Source organism: Clinocottus analis, unplaced genomic scaffold (genome assembly GCF_023055335.1).
Source record: "Clinocottus analis isolate CAN_PGR_092001 unplaced genomic scaffold, fCliAna1.0.p SCAF_6, whole genome shotgun sequence".
Taxonomy (NCBI): Eukaryota; Metazoa; Chordata; class Actinopteri; order Perciformes; family Cottidae; genus Clinocottus; species Clinocottus analis.
Window position 1 is genome coordinate 12,338,477 of NW_027176218.1, and position 20,639 is coordinate 12,359,115.

Below are 20,639 nucleotides of genomic sequence, written 5' to 3' on the forward strand. Positions count from 1 at the left end.
TTCAACGAATGTAGTTTAGTTTTTTACCCAGTACATGTATTAACATGTATTTAGGTCTATAAAAAATATCTTCATGTCAAACAACACTTTAGGCTTTAAATGTTGGGCGGCACATAACTCTCAATATTTTAACATTAATACAAATACAAATGTGCTTTTTTAAATAAATGTTTTTTATGGATACATTTTAACTTCATAAAAGGTGCCTTAACAATGAATAAAAAACACCTAAATAAATATGACATTTTTAAGATACATTTTAAATCAAAATCTTATTTTATAAGGCACTTTTTGAAGGTGAATAACTTTCATCCTCTTGTGATGGACAGTTTAGTATTTTGCAGATAATAATGGGGAGAATAAGTAATCTTAAAAATGATAATATTGGATTGCAAAAATCCCATAACTGCAAGATAAAACAGTCCAATTTGATGTCCAGCGTTAAGAACTGTGTCATACTTTTATGCATGACGTCTGAACAAACTTCAGCATATCTAATCCCTTTTGCCCAAACGTAAAACATCAGTCTATTTAGACTTAGCGACTGTCCAGTCAGTGTTCCCACAGTGACACAAACGCTTTTTGGGATTGAGACCACAGGTTTACTCCACAGCTCTTCCGACTGAGACTCAATTTACAAAATCTCCCATTTTCTCTCAGCATCCCAAAGCTTCCCTAAAATCCACACGGACCATGCTCTATAAGATTAACTGTGGGAATGTACCAGCATGTGTGTGCGTGTGTGTGTGTGTGTGTGTGTGTGGTTTTCCAGGTGCCCTGGCCTGCTCTAACAGAGGGTTGAGTGATGTCACAGCAGACTGCATTTTAATAGAGAGGGAAGCAATTAGAGAGGGGACAGGGCGAGAGGTGGAGAGATGGAGGGGCTGTCTGTGTGACACACAATACGCACAGTTCACACACACACACACACTCTCTCTCACACACGCACATACACACACTCATTACTAAGGATGAGTTAATTAATTGCACAGTGATTCACGGTACTTGTAATTAATCTCGTAGGTATGCGAGTGTGTTTTTGAGAGGTGACTCTTCTCCTTCCCATTTATAATATACACACACACATCGTTGCTCTTCACATGAACACACACATTCTATTCTACCAGAGTTACAAACCAGTTTTTCTTAAGGAGGATTTACAAAAATGCAATGTCTTCGTGTAAGCCAGGCTGCCTTTGTTATTACTGTTAGCATGTCAGTTTCAGCCAAAGGTTAATTAAATTAGTAGTGTGTGTGTGTGTGTGTGTGTGTGTGTGTGTGTGTGTGTGTGTGTGTGTGTGTGTGTGTGTGTGTGTAAAACCATCAGAACCCACAAGAGAGTTGGTAAAACAGCAGGAACTCATAATATGCAGGTTAATAAATGACAGAAATGACGCTATGAGGTCATTGAGCATTTTCAGCGCTGTGTATTTTGACTTTGATTATATTTGGTTAAAAGGTTTTTCCAAACATCCTCAATTAGGGAGAGAGAGAAAATACATTTATTTTCCTTATAGTACTCGGTTACATCATGTCCCAGCAGAAATTGCTTTTATTCCTCCTCAGAGCTCTTAGCACATTCCTTTCTTTTTCTTTTTTTGGATCGGTCCAGTTGAAAAATTATGCGTATTAATCATGGCCTCCTCCACCCATAATCCTTTGCATTTATCAGCTTGAGCGGGAGTGGTGTAGCAATCACATTTGGAAATTAAACAAATAAAATAGTTGAAGATAGCTGAGTGAGTGATGAGGCTGGCCAATTGGTAGCAGCATAAATCTCCCCCTGTCACCACCCCACCTCTGCCACACACATTTGGATATTGTTATGATTTTACTGTGTTTGCATATATGAGCCTAATTTATTAGAATCAAACACCATCAGGCTTATTTACAAGCAAGTTCTGGTCTGCTGCCAATAAGCCCATTAAGTGCATTGTTGGAGAGTGGTTATATGATCAAATACACAATAGTAATTGTGAGTGGAGAGAGGCCGGAGCGTTTCTCAATGAGGTGATTATCTGCGCGCAGGTTATTGTGCTATTTCAGCATGACATGTAAATCTGAATCACACAGTCAATCACCGTCTCCGCTGTCAGAGAGGTGAGGTGTGAAAATGTCAATGACAACACTAAAGGGGAATGAAGGGAAAATAACATAACTACACACTGCCGCAAAAGAAGAGAAATACGACGTAATTGTGTTTGGGAGAATGAAATAGAACGATTATGTTGGGGTGTGTTTTTTTGTTGAAAAAGTACAGTCCTGGTAGCTTCAGCTTGCCCCAGAAGAGGATATGAAACACGCTCCCAACTCTTTCTCTCAGTCTTTCTCCCTCCATCAATCACTCCTTCCATCCACGTTCTTCTCCATCTCCCTCCTTGGTTGCCTCGTGCTCTCTGTCACAGTATATCAGCCTATATGTGTACGTCAATGTGCTATGCACTTGAGCTGCATGGAGAGATGCATTTGCTCTACTTAGGTAGCGCTGAAGAACCTCAATTATTTTTATGTTCTGGACAAAATGGGTGCATGACACTAAGTTTTGAATACTGTGAAGTACTGACAGCTAGTACTAATAGTATGTTTGGGTTGGTAATACTTCTTTCATCAGAAATTTTCTGATATGATTTTTGACAGTTTTAGGTCATACAATGTGGTACAATCGTGCGAGACATTCATTCATAGAAGGGGTTTTAGGAGAAAAATATCTTTATTTTTCATTATGTTGACACTGAAACTCTGGCATTACATTTGATTACATTACAAGTATTAATTTCAAACAACACCCTCGTCCTATACCTCTGAGGACAATTACAGTCAGTAACTCGTAGCCATGTAAACACACCTAAAATACTTCTTCAGACATCCAGGTGCCTTGTGCATCCAAATTACCTCCCCCTCCCCCCTTCACTGTGCATTTACTTTAGACTTGCTGCCTTCAAGAAATGATACAGACATGCTCATGACTACACACTCACAACACATACACACAAAGACACAGAGAGAACAGGGGTCTGGGGCTAAGTAAGCGGTGCACCAGGTTATGCGCCATTTACCACAGCTCAATAACAACCTTTCTCTCTGCCCGACACACCTGGTCACACAAAATGACACTCGCTGTCCTCTGAGAACTCATACACATACACATCATATCTCCTTTCACCCTATGGTGGCTTTAACCAGACACATTACATCCCCACTCTACTATCTGCTAGTGACAGATGCATTTATGTAATGGTTTTGATAGGTATTGATTCACACGGCGGAGCCAGTTAATAAACAGAGAAAAATGAGATTTCAAAATCAACATGGCTGAGGCGGGAGGGAAGACGGGGAGGGGCTAACAGGAAGACAAGAGAGACGCAGAGGGAAAAGAGGTGTGTGGAGAGGGGAGAGGTCAGCAATGAATGCAACACATTTGATTCACAAAAGAGTGATGGGACGGACTGGAAACATGCAGGAACTGTGTGTGTGTGTGTGTGTGTGTGTGTGTGTGTGTGTGTGTGTGTGTGTGTGTGTGTGTGTGTGTGTGTGTGTGTGTGCGTGTGTGACCTTGGCTTGGCCTGGTGGTAAAGTGTGGCGTCAAGAGAGTCAGTGTGAGAGCAGCCAAGCGTTCTCCCTCAGATTAGCAGGCTTTATTACTGCCACCAACCGCTGGCCTGACAAATCCTCTTATTTCATTTACCTTCCTTTACCTCTGCCTTGCTCTTTCTCTTTTCCTCACTCTTTTATTCCCCTAAAACATCCCTCCCTCTCTTTTCTTCTCCCTCGTCGGTAGCTTTGCATGCTCCGCCTGGCCCCCGCTCAGTTGTCACCACATTACAACCGCCTCCTTTTCTGTTTCCTCAGTTTTTTCTCCTCATTGTCTTTCTATCTTCCATACTGCTCTGCCCATACCTATACTTATATTTTTCAACATTCATCGACTCCACCTCTTGCTCCACTCACCTCCCTATCTCGCCTCCCTCTCTATAGTGTGATGAATCTGTAGACAGGGGCTAATAATTGTACTTCAGCACAAGTGCTCATTTTTTTTTGTGTTTGAAAGCTGTGACAGGCAGGAGCTCTCTCTCTCTCTCTCTCTCTCTCTCTCTCTCTCTCTCTCTCTCTCTCTCTCTCTCTCTCTCTCTCTCTCTCTCTATTTCCTCATACAATGGGTGAGTAAAATAACTCAGGGTTTACAAGGTCATGCTGTCTAGCGGTGAGGACACGATGGGGATTTGGGGCTGGGAGGATTTCCTCAAAGGTGCCATGTCGAGACTTCAATAAAAACAGAAAAGTTATAGATTGCACAAGCAGATCTACGGGGGGAAATAAGTGCATTTGATAGTGAACAGGCTCACTGAATCACAGCTATCTGGATTCAAATGTTATCAATGCTGCCGCTTTGAAAAGAGCACAAGAAAGAGGGAAGTGGAGAGAAACGTCTACTTTGTTGCCTGTGCCAACAACTCCAGCATCTTCGCATTACACAACTTCCATCATTTGCAAAGACAAAACTACTTAATGTTATACTTTCTTTCATATAAAACATCCACATCTTATTTGCAGTGCGCCTCTGAGCAGTGTGTTGTTTTCTATTTTAGTGCGACTGGTTCGTTACATCTCAGACAGGAATGCATTCGGCACAGCGAGACGGGGCAGCCCCGCTGCACGCTTTTCCCTATGAAGCCTCACTCACGCACGCACGCACACACACACACACACACACACACGCACACACACATTGTAAGACAGGACTCATAAAATAACGATATTTGATTTTGACAAGCAGATTTTTCTTTTTCTTAAAACGTACTAATTAAGTGCAGAGACAGTGTGGGGAAATAATCAGCAATTTTTTTTGTTCTGCAATTATTTTAAAATATAAAACTCTATAAAATAAGCAGTGTGCAAGCCAAGCACGTGCAGATATTGCAAAGAAAATAATATTTTCATCGACTCTGCAGTAATACTTTATGAAAATTGATCAACAGTTTTAATCACAATATCATCCTCACAAGAAAGAGGTGGAACGAGAGGACAGGATAGGCAGGAGAACAGAGAGTAAGACTTTATTGCCTGCTGTAGTTAGATGGTAAATTTCCTCCTGGCAGATATTTATTGAGTTAGTTGAGTCTAGAGAGAGCTTTAACATTGATTGTGATCATTAAATATATCCGCTCGAAATGGCAACATGGCATTCCTTCAGTCAATGGAGCCAATAGGAGTAGAACAAAGGCATAATCAAATCAATCCTCTCATAATTATTCTTTGAGGGCTGAAATTAATCACGAGAAGAAATAAAAACAATAATGGAAAATGAAATGGTCAGTCGTAAACAATTACGGCCAAAATTGAAATAAACTCAGTGAAGGGAAAAGAAATCAACTGTAAATCCAACTAATTAAAATAACATTCAAATGCATTGGTTATTTGGTTTACAGAGGCTTCCGGTTATTACATTGTCTTGTACTGTTATTATAAGAGAGTTAAAGTAACAGAAGAGCGACAGACTGAAAACCTGTGTGTACGTGTGTGTGTGTATTTGTGTGTGTGTGTCGGGGCTGTGGGGTCAAAGGATCAAGGTCCTACTCTTGTGAGAGCCGTGCTTCTCTCTCCTCCGTGCTCGCTGAGAGGAAGTGTAAGTTATCGATTAGCTATCAGATGATTCCGATAGGCCTGATCGATAGGACTTCGTATGAAAGCCAGGCAGGAACCTCCCTCCTTACTCAGGCGCACACCCATGGATCCACTGCAGTGCACGGCCACACAGGCATCTGGTTTGTTTGTCCTCCTGAAGATCCTCCTTTGTGTCTTGAGTCCGCCCCTCAAATCGAAAGCTTCTTTAACCGTCTGTTTTATGTTTTGAGTGAGTCTGGGTTGATAAGCTAGATAAGATAGTTACAAACCGTTGACAATGTTCTTATAATTATTCTATGTTTGAGCCTGGCTCCTTTTACAGGAGGAGGAGGGGACAAACATTAAAAGGCTCAGATGTGGAATTGCTCTCTTTCGAATGAGCACAGAAGGAGGTTTCTGAGACTTGGCAATCAAATTACCATCCTAAAAAGTTGTTCTGACTAGAAACCCTTTGAATAAAACTGTAACACAATGCGAGCGTGAGACACAACATGAGAGACCAGGTGTGGCAGGAACTGTGTTTTAGTGTATCGAGTGGTGGCACAGCATAAACAGGAAGTCTGCAAATGGAAACAATAAAAACACAGCAGGGCAGACAAACTAAGTGAGTCGCTGGGGTCTAACAACAAGCAGAGGGAAACTAAACAGACTGAACACTCACTAACTTGTCTGTTTAAAGCTGAATCAGGCCGACACTGTAGAAGAGGGCCGTGCTGTCTCTCACAGAGGCCTGTGTCATGGTGAAAATATGCTCTATAATTGATGAACAAGCAGGCAAATTGTCATACGTGCCAACATTTTTTCATGGAGAGTTTGCCAGAGAAAGAAGTGACATGAACGAGCCAGAGCCTGACCAGCACCACGGACAGCGGCCGCTGGACTCCTTTGTTCTCATTAGATTGTTTAACATTGTAGCAGCGCTGTGGCGAAACCTGCGTTTACTTTGATTTAGTAGCAAAATCACTCTGTGCATAATAGATTGATGTAATTTTATTTAGGGGTGACACCAACATCCATAGTGCACCTAGACAGTTTTAGAACATTTGCCTGGTTTTTCACTCAATTTCCAGCCGGGTCCAAATGAGACTGTGTGTGTGTGTGTGTGTGTGTGTGTGTGTGCATGTGCGTGCTGTATATATCAGTTCTACATGTGTCCTGTGCTGTGAAAGGACAGTGATAAGACACCTGTACTCTGGGTGACAAGGCAGGACACCGGTATCAGTTTCTGTGTAAAGGCACATTATGTGTCTGACTGAATGTGTGAGTGAGTTGGAGGAACAGCAAAAAAAAAAAAAGTCTGGCGAAAGACTTTATATACAGAGGAAATGAGTAATAAAAGAAGTCCCAAATTGTTGTGCAGCTATGTGTGTAAAAGAAGAGCAGTTATTCTGCTGCTCTTCTGATCGTGAGTGAAACTATGAAGGTCATCTGTGGGTTCGGCAGGTTGGGTCAAACATAAAGCATATGAACAAAGCAAAGAGAAAATGATTATTTTTTTATTTATTTTTATTAAATGTATTGTCAAACACAGTGTCATGTTTTCTTCTAAAGAATTGCCCTACGTGTTAGCTCCCTGCACAAATATATAAATATCTCCCCCTAATGGCCCCCAAATGAATAGACTTCCACTTTGTGCCTAACATGATTCACACATTTTTGTAAAACAGATTTGTATCTTTCTCTTCTGTTTTTCTTACAGATATCCTGACACTGGAATGCTGATGTTTCAAGAGCAACCTACGGCACGCAGACTGCCATAAAGCACAATGTCTCAAAAGCGTCCACACAGCGGCTTCAGGGCAACCAATCCCCAGCCAACCCAAAGCCAGAGTTCAATATTAAAACAATGATGAAAAAAATAACAACAGACTGAAATCCCTCACATTCTTCTACTCCAACAACAAGGGAAGAAACACAGAAATTAAAGATCCTGGACTCTGGAAATAAGATTCTCCACCATCTGTATTTGCTGTTCAAATGGACCCGGATCTTCCCACGAATACCTCCAAATTGTAATTTAGACTTATCAGAGTATAAATTATTAATACGTAGCTTGATTCAAATAGCAAACAGAAAAAAATAACATGATGTCCACACCCCTTTAGCACATGCCCAGAAATCAGGATATTGTAAATACTGTACAGAAAACAAATAGGGACATTAACAAGAATTACAATTATTGCAAAATAATGTATATAGCCATGAAAATCATACCCAGTGTGTTTGTATATCCATGAGTGTCACATGCCCATTACTCATTATTTCTTCTATGCCCAAAAATATCTAGCACAAAGATGAACCAACGCTCTCTGTATCTCTCTAGAAAACATCTACATAGGACTAGACGAGGGATACTGAATTTAATTGGGATCACACACTATTTGCCATGTAGTGCACTATGGCTGGAAACAGATGCATATGCCATAAATGTGCTTATTAGGTAACCCCGTATTGTTAGCAAGACAGGTCATTTGCTTCTTTGAACTTTGCTCTTTTAATAGAGAAGACTTGAGAGAGTTATGAAAGGTTACAGAGACAGAGAAAGAACACACTTCAAAAGATCCCTGAATTCGTCCCAAATCTTCTTTGTCCCCCAACTCCCATTGTAAACAACCACAGCATAGCTGAACATAACTCAAACTTTAATTTATTCAGTAGAGTGTATATGAAACCCCTCCTGTACTGTATGTGTACTGTGTTTTAGCCCCCGTAGTGACGTTACATATCCAGATGGACTTGGCAGCTCCCTTGTATTATGCAGTCAGAGTACAGTTTCATACTAAACTGGACATCACCGTGATCCACCATCTTTGATTCCTGTTTGGCTCGTCCACGTCCTCCCCCCTCCTCTTCTGTCCATCAGAGGGCCTGTATGCCCGCTGACCTCTCTGCAACCAGGCGCTCGCTCAGCTCCCACAGGCTGGCGGCGCTGCTCTGGTCCTGGGCCTGTAAGGACGGCATGCAGCGGAAGCAGTTGTTGAAGTACATGCCACCTAACCCCTCCAGCTCCGGAGCTACGGCACAGTACACAGCGGTGGCCGCCCCTTGTTGCTGTGGACAGAGAAACACACAGAAAGAGATACGAGTTCAGCAGGCGAATCATGAGACAACGAGACGGCATCCGCCTGCAGGAGACAAAATGACTGACTCGGACGTTAGGACGAGTCCTGTCCAGACAGAAAGAGAGCACGAACAGCGGACACCGACCAAACCGCTATGTCCTCTTTGAGAATCTACACACACGCAGAAAAAGAGACAGCCGGACCGAGTATCAACAGCGAGAGAAAAAACAAGACGCTGTCGCTCCCCTCTCCTGCAGCCCTTGATGACTGGGTCATATTACCATGGGGACAGCATATCCCCTTACTGTACATATATTTATATACATATATTTATTTATTTATTTCTCTACCCGGTGTGTACAGGACCTCTGGCGATATGGGACCATGAGAATGCTACAGATGTAAAGACTCACAGTGGAGAACATGAAAGTTAAACCAGCTGCTGGCTGGATGGGGATCACTAGGGAAACCACAGCTTTTATTTTGTTTAGTGTAAAAGAACAGGTTTTAATACCACGGTTATGAACATGTATATTTTCACATGATGTGTATATGGGTTCAGCCAGGCGGTCAAAGTTGAGAATAAGTATTGAAATGATGCAAGTACAATTCTGTACCTACGTATGTGTTAAGACCAGACGTTGGTTGGTTATAGATGAGCATTATTTTCACAAACAATACACAAACATGCACACACATACACACACAGGCCACAAAGCTTTCCCTCTGGCTCTTTCTCAGTAAGTCCTCTCTCATTGTTTAGGCAAGTTTAAATCTGAAGATGACTCAAGTCTCAACCCAGAAATGTGCTCTGTTTCATGTCTTCTCAAGCTGACGGAAGAAGTAAAACAGTATTTGGACTCAACCTGCTAAGTTCTCCAATACACTCTGTCCCATCAGTCAGTAATTAGCAGGGATATTCTTAGAGGAGGAAATGTATGTGACATTTGAAAATGAAAGTTGAAACTCCAGCAGAATAAACACGTCAGAGAGAATTACACACATAACCCAACTGCTCAAAGAGGGATCTTTCATGTTGCCGCTCGGGCTAAAAGCTGCTGTGACAGCTTCCCTGCAAACTCCGGGCCTGGAGACGACTTCTATACGGCCACATGAAATGGCTCGCCTCTTTATCTCCCAATGAGAGGCAGCAAAAGTGAGATGGAGGGCAGAGAGAGTGAGAGGGAACACTGACGTGGAGGCTAAGGACTAATGTTTAGCACAGAGCACTGGCAAACAGTGAGACAGCCTCATATACTCTGTCGTCAAACATGGGCAAGACACACAAACATGCACACATGCATAACAGAGCCACATTACATGCCAACTGTTTGAAGAGCTTCCTAAAGCAGCTGTGAGACAAACACACATGAAGTGGAAAGATCCATCGGAGTCTAAAGCATTTATACTGTCACATGCAAGTACACAAATATGCACATAAATGCAAATTGCAATGAATGAAATACACACACTAACCAGATTCTAAGAAATATTTTTCTCATTAACACACACAGACACACCACCCCCTCTCAGCGCCAAGTAAACTTCCGCCAGGAGGAGCCCTGGTGTGTAACGTTGCAGCAGCAGATTGAGTGTGTTTGAAGTGCGGTGTGATGGGAGAGCTGGTAAACAGCAGATGAAAAGGCAGCATCTCTCTGTGCGCCGCTGTCTGTCTAACCTGCCAGTGGAGCGATAACTTCATCCACATCACATGTCGCCATATCAAAGACAGACAAATGCCAAGCAGTGTCTCTGAGTTGCAGGTTCACACGCGCTCAGTTTAACTCATCTCCCTCACTTAGGGCATCTGATTTAGAGCGTCTGAAAAGCTAAATGCCTTTTAAACTTCACTGAAGATTTCACTGCTGCATGCTCTGACTCGCTGACGCCCCCCTTGAACTTGGCTGACTTTCAAAGCAGTTTGTTTGTGTCCAGTAACCAAACACTGGTCCTGCTGCAAGTTGGAATATTGATAAACTTCCACTTTCATAATCCACATTTATGTGTCTGACTTCATAATGATGTCTTCAGCATTTTTTTACGACTACCGATTCTCAGTAGCCATAAAAGTTTGTTTTTTTAAAATAGAAAGTAACAGTCCAGTTAGCAGTGCATGCAGCAGTACTTTGACTGTGCTGTACATCCAGCAATGTGCTATCTTATTGGTGTTTAGCTCATCCCTCTCACCACTTGACCCTCTGACCTCTGTAGAAGATAAGGCTGATGAGATTAGGCATTAACATTCTCAACCACCCACCACCGCCATCTATCATTGTGTGTGCGTGTGTGTGCGTTTGTGTGTGTGTGTGTGTGTGGCAAGGGGTGTGTGAGTTAGTGAGAAAGACAACAAGAGGGGGTGCAACAACCTTAATACACTTACATTAAACAATTAGACACATACACATACAGTATTCATATGTGCATGCCTGGACACGAGCATGCGCCTGCACACGAGCACGAACAGATACGCAAATAAAGATTTGGGACAATCTATGAAAGGTAATATCACTGAACCAGTGTGCATCATACACATCTGTGGTGTAACAGCCATTTCTAACCCATGTGGAACTGTAGATTACGCTTGTAAATTTAGCTGTCTACAAACTGATGGATTTTGCTGTGTGTCTTTCTATCTTCTGAAACTAAATGTGAATCATTACCTTGTGTACAGTGGTTTTCAGAGAAACATCGGTGGTGTTTTAAGAGTTGTTCTCGACTACCCAGAGCTGTAGACTTTGACTTGCCTGACAGCTCGACTTGACAACGAAAACTTTAACAGTTCAGACTGGATAACTCAATGATAATATGTCGCAATTTGCCATGTTGCAGGTTAGGGGAAATGTTTTGTAGCTGTAGTAAATAAAGTGCATTTATTTAATAATTGTGAATACCTTTATGATTGTTGGGTTGCCCTGCCTATTGCTGTGCAATTGGCCTATTCAGAAAGCCAGTCAAATGGATCCACATATACATTTATAGCTATTTCTTATTATTCTTTCAAAGATCCAACACATTACATTGAGGAGACTTGGTCTCAGCTGTATAAATATTAATTAAAGAGGTTTTGACTAGTTCCATGCAATTATTTAGTCCAGTCCATATTAAGAGAGACTCTGAGAGACTCCAATGAAGACTTCAGACTTGGCCAATTTCTTTTTAATTACTTGAGACTTCGCTTGAACATTCCCTCAAAAGTAAAACAGCTCTGCTTTTTCAAACTGATTTTGGAAGGGGAGAAGGTGGGACAGATAACATGCACCAAAACAACCCTCAACCCAACATGATCCTTAATTCAAAAGCATACGTGGCCACAGCAATATGCCAAACCAAAGGAGCAGGACAGTTTTTCTGTGTGTAACTGCTTTTTCTGGGGAACAAAAACACACCCAAATGCCGAGAAAATACACCCTGCAATAAGCTGACTGTAGATAAGCAGCGATGAGCCTGCACTTAGCCTGGGATCCACTACAACGGCTCTGAAACTATTCTGGGATCAGATCCAAGTCTTCCAATCTCAGTATCGACTCAATACCCATGGATCTCATGGACTTGCAATAGAAATGTCCTTGTACAGTGTTACGCAATAACCAGTTGCTGAAAACTCCTTATTGAGCGTATTCAAAAGCAAAAAGGGTATGTGGGGGAGATGTGATGTTGTTGAATTAACAGTACTGTTACTTTGCCGTGTTCTGTTTTGTGTCTTCATAATACAAGTTGTACTCAGCCGTATGAGCTTTTTCTGACCCTATGCATGTGACCCTTCACCCGCACATCTGTAGTTATGACATGGAGCTTTCCCTCTGCCCTGGATGTAAATAAACCCAGTACTGTAGAGCAGTCTGTTTTTGGCCCGTCCCTGTACATACAAACCTGTAAATACAAACAGCTATGCATGCTGAAAACCTAGCAATTCTTTCAGGTACTTTTATAATCCCCAAATTCTCATATGGCATGTGCTGAAGAAATAAAAAAAAGAATAATTTAAAAAAAGTTGAAAAAATAAAAGATTAAAAATGTCAAAAAAAGTTTAAATCAAATGAGTTGATAATATTGTCAGGCAGTATCCTCTCATGGACAGTGTGTGTAGAGTCTTCCTGTTTTCTTACTCCTGTGGGTGGTTCTCTTCCTTTGCCTGTCCTTCTGTGTTTCTGCTCACCATCTGTGTCAGTTGTTGTCAGTTGGCATTTTTACAGCAGCGAGGGTTGAGGCAGAGCAGAAGCGAGAAGGGGAGTGTTCCCCAGCTGACCTCTGTGATGGCACTCCAGCAGCGCTATATGTTGGCAAAGCTTTCTATGCCTGGGACCCAATTTGAGAAGTTCAGTTCCTGGCATGAACCACCAATCATTACAGCATATGTTCCTGCTCGACATGTGAGGGCCGGCTGGACGTGCAGCAGCTCAAAAAAAAGTTTAGGTTCGAACCAAAAAAACATTTTTTTAAATCACTTTTGGGAGGCTTGTTTGAATTTTGGATAGCCGTCAATCACAGACAAGTGACCTCCTTTGATTTGAATACCCACTGTGTAGTTTTGGAAGGTGAACAATTGCTCATCATTTGATCGCAAAAAACTATTTTACCCCTGAAAAACTCACATTTTAGGAAAAAGGTGAACTATAGATTTTTGTCTCATCTATAAGTGGTAAAATATTTGAATTCAAAAGACACTTGGTGAATAAAACACAGTTTTCTATGTAATACGGCTACATCATGCATTTGGAAAGTATTTCCTGGCTTGTAGCTGCAGAAAAAGGATCAGGAGGAGTGCCGTTTTTGCCTCAGCCCTCTGCCCGGCCTCGTGGACTAGCTATCCTAAACGTGGGACTCCAAAGGGGATTGTGATTCTGTTACAGCCTGTGATGTTTCAAATAGATGGAGGTGTCTGATTTTTAATCTGTGCTAAAGATATTTTACATTTAATAAATAACCATTGAAACCTAAAAACTTCCTCTGCGTGCAGTTTTTCTGTGATCGTGTGTGTGTGCAGAGCTGTCTTTGCCCTCAGCCGAGGTAATCTCTGCGAGCCGACAGCTCAGCTGAGCGTGGCTGGCCCAGCTGTAGAAGGAATCCTGGGTAACGTGGTCCCATCAGATAAACAACCTGTCCCTCCATTCAGCTTGATCACTCAACCAAGAGGAGAGTCGATTAGCACCTCAGCGCACACTTCAGAAAGTAGCCTGACACTCACCCTCGAGACTGGGGTGACCTCTGTCACCCTCAGTGAGGTAGGCCAAAGATCACAGCCGTAAGCGAGTGAAGGTGCTGTGTGTTTTTTCAGTTCTAGCATGACAAAATAATCCACAAGCACTCAACAAATGATTCACCCCTACACATCCAACAGCACAGCTATATGAGTGCGAGCCATGTCCATAGTCTGACTGAGAGCTTGTTCAGATCCTCGAATAGTGACCAGATCTCCTCATCATGGGTCTTCCCCAGTGATTAGTCTACCCCTGGTCATCTGTATGTACTGAACTCTATTTCATATTACTCTATTTCTCCATCAGCCCACTGGCGGGTGGCTAATACTTACCTAAAGGCAGTTAACTCCCCTGAGCAGCATTAAGGACAGGATGGAAGGGCACGCCTCCTTCCTCCCTCCTTCTCCTCTGTTCCTCCCTTATGCCCGCTCAATCTCTTTAGTCCCTCAACCTTGCCCTCTGCTCCTTCCTCAGCCCGGTTCTTTTCCATGAAACCCTCTGCAGATCCCTTTTCCCCTGCAGCCCCATCCCCCTCCGGCCTCATAACTTACAGGACTGGGCATAGCGGAGGTCTCATGGGTAAACGGTCATAGTAACGCCTCATGGAGGTAAATGGATCTTTTTCCCTAGAGTCCCAGATCACAGATGAGCCCTGTTGACATTCTTCTTTCTATTTAAGCAAGGAGAGTGATGTAGTAGAAAATGAGAAGGCAGAGAAAGAAAGGAGTGAAGGAAAAAACTGTGTAGGAGTGACAGGAACACAACACAAAGCACAAGAGAACCCCCCCCCTGCACTATTTCTCTCTCTTTCTCTCTGCGGCCATTTCTTTACCCCTTTTGCACCAGATAAGATCAACCGAGTGTCAGTCATCAACAGCCTCCTGTCACATTGTGATTGTTCATCTGGCGTGTGTGTGTGTGTGTGTGTGTGTGTGTGTGTGTGTGTGTGTGTGTGTGTGAATGTGTGTGTGTGTGTGTGTGTGTGTGTGTGTGTGTGTGTGTGTGTGTGTGTGTAAAGTCCAATGCGACATCGCAGCATACATTTAATGCCTGCACGTTCAAGGGAACAATAGAAGAGGAAGTGAGGAACGAGGTGGAGGGAATGCAAAGGACAAAAGGTAGAGGAGGAGGGAATGCATAAAGATGAGAGGAGGGACAAGAGGAGCAGAGAAGGAAACGAAGGAGAGGAGGTGGTGAGGGACCTAGGACACAAGGCATTCAAGGGGAAAACGACAAGGAGTCAGAAGGACTTGCGCAACGACTGTGAAACTATCTCATTTTTATCTGGCGAGAGGACTTCCGAAGTGATCCGCACAACCTAATTATTTTCCCCTAATAAAAGCAACATATGCTAAGACAATAAAAGGCCTTATTGGACACCTATTCATTAAAGAGGAGCAGTAAAAGGAGCAGGACTCTGGCACAGGGATTAGCTTTTAAAAGGGCTTTTCTCCGGTTGGAAATGGCCTTAGTCTTCCTTTAGCACGCCCATTTGGGTGCATAGCCCACCATAAAATATCTGAATTATACATGAAGAGGCCCGGCTGCTTTATTGGGTGTGATCGTTTTTTTCCATTCTCATCTGATTGTGTCAGTGCACGACACCTCAAAGTTTGAACCAAATCACTTGTGGATATCATCTGCGGTTTATGAACACAAAGGTCTGAGGGAAGAAATGCTGAAATGTAAAGTAAATATTGGTAACGACAACCATTCAGCTGCAGTAAGATAACCCATAATTTACAAAAGTTGGTCAAGTTAGTAACACCCAGTTGAAATAACACATGCTGGTGACTCAAGTCTGACAGTTTGACACAGTGAAGTCATTATTCCATATGGTCAATGTACTGTAAGTGTCAGTAGGTTTCTATTATGAGCATAGCAATGCTGTCTGTGTGTCGGTGTGTGAGTGTGTGATGGGCTGCTGTAATAGGCCACACACAGGTGTGTGTATGTTCACCTCCTCACTGATGCACCAGCTAATTGGTCTCCTGCGGCAACCTGACATATTCACACACTCACAAACTCTTGAACACACACACATTTTCAGGTGTGCACATACCAAAAACACACACACCCACACACAATGTAGTGTGCAATAGTTATATTCACTTGTGTACAGAGTGTGTAAATAAGCACACCTGTGCATACACAACAATGCGCGTGCCCACATGCACAGGCAGCCCGCAGAGTGTATTTCCAAATGAACTCATTATCACAATGCTGACTCCAAGTGACGAATGACACCCTAACAGACTGCTGGAACTGTACACACACATACTGTAAAGGTCTGTAAAAGAAATAACAACAATGACCAGAAAGGAATACTGTAATACACAAGCTGTGAAAGAAAATATATCCAAGAGCCAAACATCTCTAAGCTGCCACAAAAAATTCAAAGTGTGTTTTTATTTCCGAACACAAAAAAAACCCAATGTCTTTTTGTTATGTTAAATACCGGTGATGATAGCGGCCGTCACTTCAAGAGCCGACATGCACCCGGCTGTAACAATTACTGCGAATAAAATCCCTAAATGTTAACATTACAACTGGGAAAGAAGCCCGATTGTTCAACAGAGCAGAGATACATTTTAAAGTTATCACACCAAGCAGAAAGGGAAATGTATTTTTAGGCAAATGGCTGACATGGTTGGAAAATAACTGTGAACGATAAGTAGTGCTGTGCCACTGAATGCACAGAAAGTGGATTGCAGTTTCAAATAAAAATGTTTGTCCCTATTTCTTCGGTCAAAGATGGCTGAATGATATTTTGATTCTCAATAATCTGTTTGTTTGCTTTCAAGCTCCTCATAACCTGCTAATCTTAAATTAATCTTCCTCTTAGGCTGTAGTAGGAAATATAAAACAATCTGTTCACATTGCCTTTCCTGCTCGTAACCCATTCTCCTCTCCTCTCCCCTCCCCTTCCCTCGTGGTGGAGGTCGAGAGAGGGATGTTCTGTTTTAAATAAGAAGGCAGCGCTGGCCCATTAAACTCTGATAGTAATGATATTAATTTGGCAGGAACGTGTCATTTTCACAGGAGAGCAACTAGCTGAACTGTCATTACGCACACACTGACACACACACACACACACACACACACACACACACACACACACACACACACACACACAGGCACAGCATTCTGTCTCATTCACACTGTCTCTTCTTACACACACTCGCTCACAAACGCACGCTTGCTCCCCCCCCCCCCCTCACACTCACACACACACACACACACACACACACCAGGAACATGTCACAGGAGAGCAGCTAGCGGTAACATTATGAGAGAGTCGAGGAGATCTGCTAATGGGATAGATTAGTGTGCCCTTGGTCACAACGGCTACAATGAAGTGACTGGAGCTGTGACTTATATCCATGTCCCCCCTGTTCACCCCATTTTTAACCTCATCTATAGCACTTTCTCCAGCTTCTCTTCCTCTGACCCCTTCTTCCTCTCTTCCTTCTGAGACTCCAGAGCTTTAAATTTATTTTTTCTCTTTAGCCTCTATGGGGCAGGATTGTCATCACCAGGTTCATGACGGTGCTGAAAACTTCCTCAGAACAGAAGCTCAGCGAAGATCAGGGAAAAGATGGCAGAACGGTTTGTGTTGCAGCCAGAAAGCAAAGCAGTAAAACACTATTGTTTTCTTTTCTTTTCCATTCATAGATCTTTGTTAATGGGGCCTAATGAGCACCAAGGACCTTCCTAATCAATACATGAATAAAAGTGATGGCGATCACAAAGTGCTAGTTGCATGCTGAATGAAAAGCTGTCACAATCAACATTATTGCAGTCACATTTAACACCAGATTTCAGATTATTTTTTCAGATTCATGTTTCAAATTCAAATTGGAGGTGTGCGTGTGTGTGTGTGTGTATATGTGAGTGTGTGTGTGTGTGTTTTTGTATTAATGTGCATGTGAGACAACCTGAGAATGAGAGGAGATTGGTTATTTAAACACCTGGTCTCAAGGAAAAAGGTGCTATTATTATTAAGACAACTAAGAAAGCAATGAAGTTACTCTTGGGGCAAAATCCCCAAAGGACTGCAGAGCGAGCCTCTGAGCGTTGACCTTTACTTGTTATAATTCATGTAGACTGTTGTTATCCCTACCAATGAATAGTCAAGGTAGGTCACTTTACCTTTAAATTCCTTTTGCGTATTTGCCACTCTGCATGAGAGCATTTCCCATCCAAGATGGCTTCAATAGGTAGAATTAGAGTCAATTAGAAAGCGGAAGAACATTACAGCGAAAATGTTGTGTTATGTTAACAATATTTTTCTCTGCGGGATAACTGATGAAACACTGTGAATTTCAGGTCTACATTTGAGTAACTCTGTTGCCCTTATTATGACACTGATGTGAATATCGCCTCTATAAAACTGCTAAATAGACCTCAGAGGTGACGTATGCGTGCACGTACATTCAAACACACATTGAGCCTCAAAGCAGTAAAAACACTAGAGTGCCACTGCATTGTGCAGAAGAAGAACAAACTGGATGTATTTACCTATTAGTATTGGTATGCTGATCCGTGTGTGTGTGTGTGTGTGTGTGTGTGTGTGTGTATGTGTGTGAGTTTCCCAATATGCCCCTGTGGGCATGATGCGTATGAGTGTGTGTGTGTTTCCGTGTGTGTCCACGCTGACCCCATCTCGGCACTCCTGACCGGTTGAATGCGGGCTGCATAAATTAGTGCTGATGCTCTGCGATGTAATTATGCTGCTGTCAGTACGGCCCCTCTACTCAAATTCATTTTAATAAAGTTGGTCTCCAAGGTTACCGACCGGGGGTCACCTTCGGTGTCAGCCCCTATGGATCGCGCCCAAAGAACATTCTGAAAGTCTGCGGTCGGACTACGTTAACACCTTTACGCGACAGCCTGAACCCCCACATTTAAACACACACACACACACGCCTCCCACTGACTTACTCAGGATGGAGATAGGCAGGTGGCAAGAAGGAGCCGGGAGGAAACAAGAGCGAAGGAAATAAAGAGGTGGTGCACAGAGAGAGAAAACTATTAAAATGTAAGTAGAATAGAAAATTTAGGGGAGGAGAGAGAGAGAAGGTGTGGGAGGGGGATAAGAGAGAAGTGGGAGAATAAAGGACGGAATAAAATGAGACCAAAAGGGTAAAAGGAGAGGAGGGGGACAAGGGTAGAGGGACAAGGAGAGGGCGAGGGAGTGTCTCTCTTGGGCAGATGGCGGGGTGTATTCTCATTTGTCCTGCTACAGTGTGTGTGTGCTAACACTAACCTCCAGGGCAGAGCTGCAGCACAGAACACGCTCTCAATTAGCCAATAACACAGACCTGCACACACAGCTGGGAGACGGAAAAGGCACAGCTCTGTCTCTGCACAACAAATAGTTAAACACAGGAACAGCTGTAGGAAATCCCATATAAACAAATCCTGAATTATTTTTCAAATACCACATTCCAGATGTTTGAGTATAGTGTTGTTGTGCTTCATGACAGTACAGCTTATACACCTTCAGGTTTACCAGTCACGCTCGAAGTGATTGAGACAAATACGCCATTAACAAATATGTTTGCATAGAAGAATCCAAATTGAACAACCCTAGGAATTTGGCGCATGTGTTTCAGAGAGAAATTGTGGTAAAAAATGACTCTGTTGGATGTCCTCCGTGTAATTGCAAATCTAAATTGACAAATACTTAGCCCTTCACGCTGTATTCATCCATTTATCAAGTTGGATAATATTCTTCATAGGTTTTTGTTTTCTTGTAGTTTGTTTTCTACTATTTGTTTTACTTGCTTTTGTTTTGCCGTAAGTACAGTGTTATTAGTTAAAGATGCATTATAAATAAAATGCTATATTGGCAAACAGACATATCTGTTCTGAAATCGTATTACAGTTTTGCTGCTTGTTACTGAATGTTTGAAGTTGTATGCTATGAATATTGAAATCTCGGTGTGCGACTAACCAGTTTCGATCAAACACTCTCCCTGCACTCTCCTTGATCTGCTATCATTCAGTGTGTGTGGATGTTTAGCCCGACCGTGTGGGCCGGGGTGACTTTGAGTGCCTGTGTAATAGTTACGGCAGCACGCTTTGTTAGCTGCAGGTAATTTATGGTTGAACTGGCCTGATAGTCTGATACGATCGACTGCCCCGACCGTCTTTACTAGCCGGCCCCAAAGACACGGAGGAAGACTACGAAAGAGACACAGAGGGAGAGAAGAAGATTGTAGGCTGCAGAGCAACTCAAAACTGTCGCTACAGTATGGACGAATCTAGATTTACATTAAAAGATGCAGAGAAATAATAAAGCAAGAATGAGTGTGACAAAAGCGCACAGAGGAATGAGTAATGCAGGTGAAATGAGGGTGAGAGAAATGAAAGAGTTGCAGAGCAGTTAAGTTCTCAACATCTCTCTTGAGGTGTGCTGAGAATTAGATTGCATTAAAGACTGACAGTCCATTCATCTGAACCATAACAAGAAGGAACATTTAGTTAATTGAATGATTAATAAATTCAGCTCAGTCACACTATTTCACTCTGGTGTTGGCTTTGGATAAAAATGTCTGCCAAATGGGAGACGTCATATATCACTTGTTTGAAACCCTTTGCCCGAATTTCAATACTGTTTCAACTAGTCCAGCTGCGTATACAGCGGAAGGCACATACAGCAGTAGCATAGCGAGTTGTTTAACCTTGTGCTCTGATCACCTGTCTGTCTTCCTCTCTGTTGCATCAGAAGATTGTGTTTCAGCATGTGACG

At 42.5% G+C, this 20,639-nt stretch overlaps 2 protein-coding genes across 2 annotated transcripts in view; one reads left to right on the forward strand and one right to left on the reverse strand.

Annotated features, from left to right (window-relative positions):
* LOC137804214 (transcription factor Maf-like) overlaps positions 1 to 13,575 on the forward strand; it is a 47,055-nt gene extending 33,480 nt beyond the window's left edge. Inside the window, exon 3 of the mRNA XM_068603317.1 lies at positions 7,322 to 13,575. The gene's annotated coding sequence lies outside the window, so the exon portion shown is untranslated. The remainder of the gene's footprint in view (positions 1 to 7,321) is intronic.
* wwox (WW domain containing oxidoreductase) overlaps positions 7,165 to 20,639 on the reverse strand; it is a 123,956-nt gene continuing 110,481 nt past the window's right edge. The window contains exon 9 of the mRNA XM_068603316.1: positions 7,165 to 8,673. Coding sequence (XP_068459417.1) covers positions 8,482 to 8,673 — 192 coding nt within the window. The 3' untranslated portion in view covers positions 7,165 to 8,481. The remainder of the gene's footprint in view (positions 8,674 to 20,639) is intronic.